Raw genomic sequence first — 6,000 nt, forward strand, 5'->3', positions numbered from 1 at the left:
TCCAGGGGATCTTCTCAATCCAAGGATCGAACCCAGGTCTCCTGCATTGGCAGGTGGATTCTTTACCATCTGAGCCACCAGGACGAAGGGGAGCCCATCAAGTAAAGATTTGACCTACTTTCCAAACTCAGGAATAGGGCTGCTATTGGTAGTACCCTCTTTGGAAACTCTTCTGTGCTCTGCACTCTTTCAAAACAGTTATGATGCTAAATGGGATTGAATATGAAAGTCCAGGATGTCTTGTTCAAGCAGCTAGCTATGTGCTTTTCCAAGAGATACACACAAGCCCTTCTTGCTCATCGCAAGTATTTATCTGCCACCCATTATATACTAGGTACTGGGTCAGGTGTGGATGGCAGATACATGAAAACATGAAAAGTGGGGCATTAGATTATGCTTCCCATTTAAGAAACCATCTAATTACAAAGTCTAGTAAGGCTAGCTTCTTTCCACAAGTAAGGCTGACCTTACATATTTACTATGTGCTTGGTGTCAAGTGAAGGGTAGAGTCAGTGGCTACATCATCCATAGAGGTGGGCAAGGTCATCATGGAGGGGAGTAGCTGGGTAAGCCTTAATTCAGATTAGCACATTAAATCACTCAAACACTTAGCAGGGCTCTAGAAAAAAGGGGCCCAGAACAAATCAGTTGTGATGGGGATGGTGATGTGGACTGGGAATCATCTGCTTTGCTGTATATCCAAATCCTATAGACCTGTCCTTTCTAGAGAGGTCATTCATCCTCCACTGATGTGTGTGTGTGTGTGTGTGTGTGTGTGTGTGTGTATGTTAGTCACTCAGTTGTGTCCAACTCTTTGAGACCCCATGGACTCCTCTGTCCATAGGATTCTCAAGGAAAGAATCCTGGAGTGGATTGCCATTTCCTTTTCCACCTCCACTGATGTACCCTGTCTCAAAACTCCTGTGCTTGGGGTTCTCAGACTTAACTCAGACAGCCAGGGGAGCAGTATAGCCTAGTGCTTAAGAGGGTGGCTTTAGGGGCCAGGCAGCCTGGGTTTGAATGCTGGCTCTGACATTTATACCATCCTGTGGCTCAATTTGTCTCATCAGTATCATGGGGACAATCAGAATAGTGCCTGCCTCCCAGAGTAGCTGGGAGGATTAAATGGTGTGAGATGCTTAGCACAGTGCAGTTGCATGTGATTCATTCATAAAATAAATATTTATTGAGTGCCTTTGATATTGCAGGCACTCTCCCAGTGCTAGGATATAGCAGTGGAGAAGAGAGATAAGGCCCCTTCTCTCTTGGCACCGTATTAAATGTTGATTCAGGCCCTTTACCCAAGCAACTTTTAATCTAGTATCTTGTTTTCTGCTCTGTCAGTTCCAATTCCTGGTCTGCGAGTTATCTGTTAGCTTATTTTCATTCCTTTTTGTTTAACTAGGCAAGTATTAAAGCTATGAATTCCCTTTAAACTCAGCTTTGGTCATGTCCCGTAAGATTTGATGTTGAGTGTTTTCATTATCAGTATTTTTTAAGCACTTTGCAAGTTGGGTTTCGGTTTGTGCTATTTGTACTTTTTAGTGTATTGTGGTATTCCATGTTGATGACTCTGTATTTTCTTTGTTCCTACTACATGCCTCTATGTACATATGTGCTCAATCATGTCCAGCTCTTTGCAACCCCATGGATTGTAGCCCGCCAGGCTCCTCTGTCCATGGGATTATCCAGGCAAGAATACTGGAGTGGGTTGCCATTTCCCCCTCCAGGGGATCTTCCCGACCCAGAGATTGAACCCCAGTCTTCTGCATTGGCAGATGGATTCTTTACAACTGTGCCACCTAGGAAGCCCACTACATACCCCTACTATGCTCTGAAAGAAGAGAGACAGTGGAGACCTTCCTGACTTGTGGGGTTTAGAAGGGCCCAGAGGGAAACAAGACTAGAAAAGATCATTAATGAAGGGTACTGAGTGCTAGGCTTTATGGGTTGGCTTCTCTTCTAGGGAAGAGCCATTGGAGTCACTGAAAGGATGAAAAGGAATGAGAAGATTGTTATGTTATTTGGGGAAGAATAAGCCATGTCATTGCTGAGGACAGTTTGAGAGGAAGAAAGAGAGTAGAAGCAGGGAGTCCAGATAGAAGCTTTCATGCTAGTCTAGTGTAGGGATTCTCAAACATGAGCGGCATTGCAGTCCCCTGGAGGGCTTGCTGGGCCCCATCCCCAGAGTGTCTGATCCAGTCTGATCCAGATCCAGTCTGATCTGGTGGCTTTCACATTTGCATTTTCTAACAAGTTCCCCTGGTGATGCTAATGTTGATGGTCCAGGAAGCACACTTGGGGAATTACTCATCTAGGAGAGAGATGATGAGAACCTGAGGCAGAGTGGCAGGAGATGGGTTAGAGAGGGAAAAAAGCACAAAAAAGATATTGGGAAGGAAAAACTCACTGGGCTCGGGGATTGAACATGAAGACAAGGGAGAGGAAGAACTCAAAGGTAACCAGAGTATTAAACTTTGGTTCCTCGGAAGATAGGAGAAATGCAGAGGCAAAACTCCAAACATCTAGGGGTGGAATGTAGTCACATGAATGAAACTAAGAGATATGTGTAAGTTCCTGGATCCATCTGCATCTGTGCCACAGCACTCAAGTTTAAAGGCCTCCTGTCCTTCAGGAAAGAGCAGGTGAGGAGAAAACTCAGGTCTGTGTTTCATCTCCCCTTCTCTCAAAAGTGACCTTTGAGTAGACAAAGGAAACGAAGATATAGAGCAGGAGGTAGGGAGCATAGAAACAGTTAGAATATTCTGGAAATGGAGAGCACAATTTTAGGTTGTGTGGACGCTTAGTTGCTCAGTCCTGTCCTACTCTTTGTGAAACCAAGGACTGTAGTCCACCAGGCTCCTCTGTCCATGGGATTTCCCAGACATGAATACTGGAGTGGGTTGCCATTTCCTCCTCCAGGGGATATTCCCTACCCTTCCCTACAGGGATCAAACCCATGTATCTTGCATCTCCTGTACTGGCAGGCAGATTCTTTACCACTATGCTACCTGAGAAGCCTGAGCATTGAATATATGTCAGCAAATATTAATAAGGAAAAAGCAAATGAGTAAAGCTCAGTATGGGCCATGCAGGGTAGCTCTAGGATCCCACGTGAGATCACTGGCGCTATTTTGGAGAGGAGAGGGTTGCCATTATAGGGCTTCTCAACTCCAGCCTACCTAACCTTCCTTAGTTTCATGGCTTCTGACCCTGTGATGCTATGCTGTCCCTGGTTATTTCCCAGGCTGTAGGGAATTCTTACCTGCTTCTCTCCACTGGGCCGCCTGTAGCTGAGCAGAAGCTCCACAGCACCCACCACTTCCTTGCGGATGGCGTAGAGCAGTGCATCGCCGACGTACACGCTGTGGTTCAGCAGGAGCTCCATGATCTCCAAGTTCTCATTCTCAATGGCAATGAGCAGGGCGCTGCGGCCCAGTGGGTCCATGCAGTTGATGTTGACATTGTAGTAGATCTCGGCCTCCTGGAGGGCCTGCTTCACAGTGGCGTAGTCCCCCTTCTCCACAGCATTGAGGAAGGCCTTCTCCTCAGCAGAGAGCTCTGTCTCTGCCCTCACAATCTGTAGGGGGATGCGGTCTCTGTACGGTGAGTAGTTGACCTTTTTGTAGTACAGTTGTGCCATGGTTCATAGCAATTTTGAAACCTAAATGAGGAGACAGAGGGAGATCAAAGACAGTTAGATACCTGCAGCTCTCAAGTGGTCCGTTATGCAGGCAGCCTTGCTAGGGACTTGAAAAATCCTTAGCTGTTTTAAAGCTACAATCTTTCTCCTCTTGCAAAGGAGTATACAGAAGAAAGAGCCCGGGCTTTTGGGTCAGAAAGACCTGGGTTCAATCTCTGGCTTTACCAGGTCTGTGACCTTAGAGAAGTTACTCAGGCTCACTGTGCTTCAGTTTCCTATTATTAAGCTTGTTTGTGTAAGTCACTCAGTTGTGTCCAACCCTTTGCGACCCCATGGACTGTATCCTGGTGGGAAATCCCTGGGATTTCCCAGGCAAGAATACTGGAGTGGGCTGCCATGCCCTCCTCCAGGGGATCTTCCTGACCCAGGGATTGTACTGGGTCTTCTGCATTGCAGGCAGACTCTTTACCGTCTGAGCCACTAGGGAAGCCCTGTTAAGCTTATCAATATTAATAGCATTAACAGCACCAGACCCCATGCTAAAGACTAATTCCTATCTCATAAAGCTATTGTGAGAGTTAAATGAGATAATGACTGATCACAGTAACTGGTAAAGAGTAAACCTCCTGAGACATGGCACAAGTTAGTTTTTTCCTTCCCTTCTGCTGTCTGGAAATACTCATAATACTTCTGATTGCTGATGAAAAGTTGGATCTCACTTTTGGCTACTTTTCTTTGGACTGTGGGCCTCTGCTAATTTGTAGGATTACATTTGCAGCTGCCCTGGATGCAGATCCTGGATTGAAATCCTGTCAGAGTGCTAACTGAAGCCGCCTTCTGACTGCTGCTCACTGGGGAAGGGGGTACTGACTCCAACAGACTACAGTCATGTACCGCCTCTAGCCCCTCCTGATGTTTTTCCTCCACCACCTAAACCAAGCAGCTGACATATCTGAGAATCTATCTGGTTCAATTCTGAGAAGTGACTGGTCTGTTTTACATGCACTACATCTAAAGCCTGATTGTAATAGAAGTGATTTCAAAGCAAAACCTATTGACTTCCTACAATATGTTTAACTTTCTCTGGGAGACCAAGAATAAAAGATAATCTTTGCTTTTAGTTGCATAGAATGAATCACAATATAGAGCTCTGCCTTGTAGTTTACAGACTGAATTCATGCACATTTCTCATTGACTCTTGTACTAGCCCTATGAGATGGGAATGCCTATCCTCCCCAAGGCAGATGAGGCTCAGATCCATGAGGTGACTGACTCCCCTTTCCCTACTATCCCTGGGACCTCCAAGACTCTCTGGAGGCTGAGGTTGGATGAACTTATTTAAGTGTCTTTCATTACTGAACTGTTTTGCCAGCAAAAAAGAAATGGAAATGTGATAAAGGGCCTCTTATCTCATCTTCTGGATGTAAGAGATGATGAAGACATGTGGCTTCCACAAACATTTGCCTTACTCTTCCAGGTAATTACATCTCTGCTTTGGCAGAGTGAGCGGCATATTTTATACCAAGTGGTATTTGCAATTCATGCATTTGTGATCTTCTGGGAAGTTAGTGTTTGAAGGTTAGTGTTGCCTCTTGCCCTGAACAGGCCCAGATGACAAATTTCTCTCTGCATCCAAATCTCAGGAGAGCAGACTGCTGCTTGGCTGTCTTGAGAAGCACTGATATTTTCTTGTGCTACTTTCTAGTAACTCAGCAATGACTAAAGGAAAGTGGCATTTAGAGGAAGCATTTGTCACTAAACAGCAAATTACTTTAATAATACTAATTGTAGAACGCCTCCCTGACTCTCTGTCTCCATTATAAAGAAAAAAGGGAGGAGAAAGAAGAGAGTGAGATCTCCTGAAAAGAGACTCAACAGCCCAATTCAGTTTACATTTTTTAATTAATCAACATGAACACACTGGAAGCCTTCAGCATGCCTAGCACTGTGCTAGTCATTTTTGGAACAGAAGAAAGAAAAAGGTCCCTGCCTTCATCATCTCCCACTTGGACCATTCCACACACTTATAATGAGTCGTCCTGACTCCATTCTCTCCCCTTCCAGATTGTCTTCCATACCACCCCCAAGTTATCCTGTGAAACACAAAGCTGATCCTATTTCACTCTCCTTGGTTAGTATCCTGCTGCTTTTGTGATGAAATCAACACTCCTTTCAGAGATCTACTTACTAGGTCTTGGCTTGTGTTTGTTTACCTCTCTAATGTCATTTGAAAGCACTCTGTCACCTTCATCCACTGTTCTTTAGCCCTGTAAAGCTCTTCATTTGATTCTTCCAACACGCCAAGTTTTTTCCTACTTCAAGACCTTCAATCATCTCCTGGAACACTCTCCTCCAAC

The 6,000-nt window shown here is 45.0% G+C and overlaps 1 protein-coding gene across 1 annotated transcript in view; it reads right to left on the bottom strand.

Annotated features, from left to right (window-relative positions):
• TRPC5 (transient receptor potential cation channel subfamily C member 5) overlaps positions 1–3,663 on the bottom strand; it is a 164,090-nt gene extending 160,427 nt beyond the window's left edge. The window contains exon 1 of the mRNA XM_043458785.1: positions 3,266–3,663. Coding sequence (XP_043314720.1) covers positions 3,266–3,643 — 378 coding nt within the window. The 5' untranslated portion in view covers positions 3,644–3,663. The remainder of the gene's footprint in view (positions 1–3,265) is intronic.
• Between the last annotated feature and the right edge of the window lie 2,337 nt (positions 3,664–6,000).

This window comes from Cervus canadensis, chromosome X, assembly GCF_019320065.1.
Source record: "Cervus canadensis isolate Bull #8, Minnesota chromosome X, ASM1932006v1, whole genome shotgun sequence".
In the NCBI taxonomy this organism is placed as follows: domain Eukaryota; kingdom Metazoa; phylum Chordata; class Mammalia; order Artiodactyla; family Cervidae; genus Cervus; species Cervus canadensis.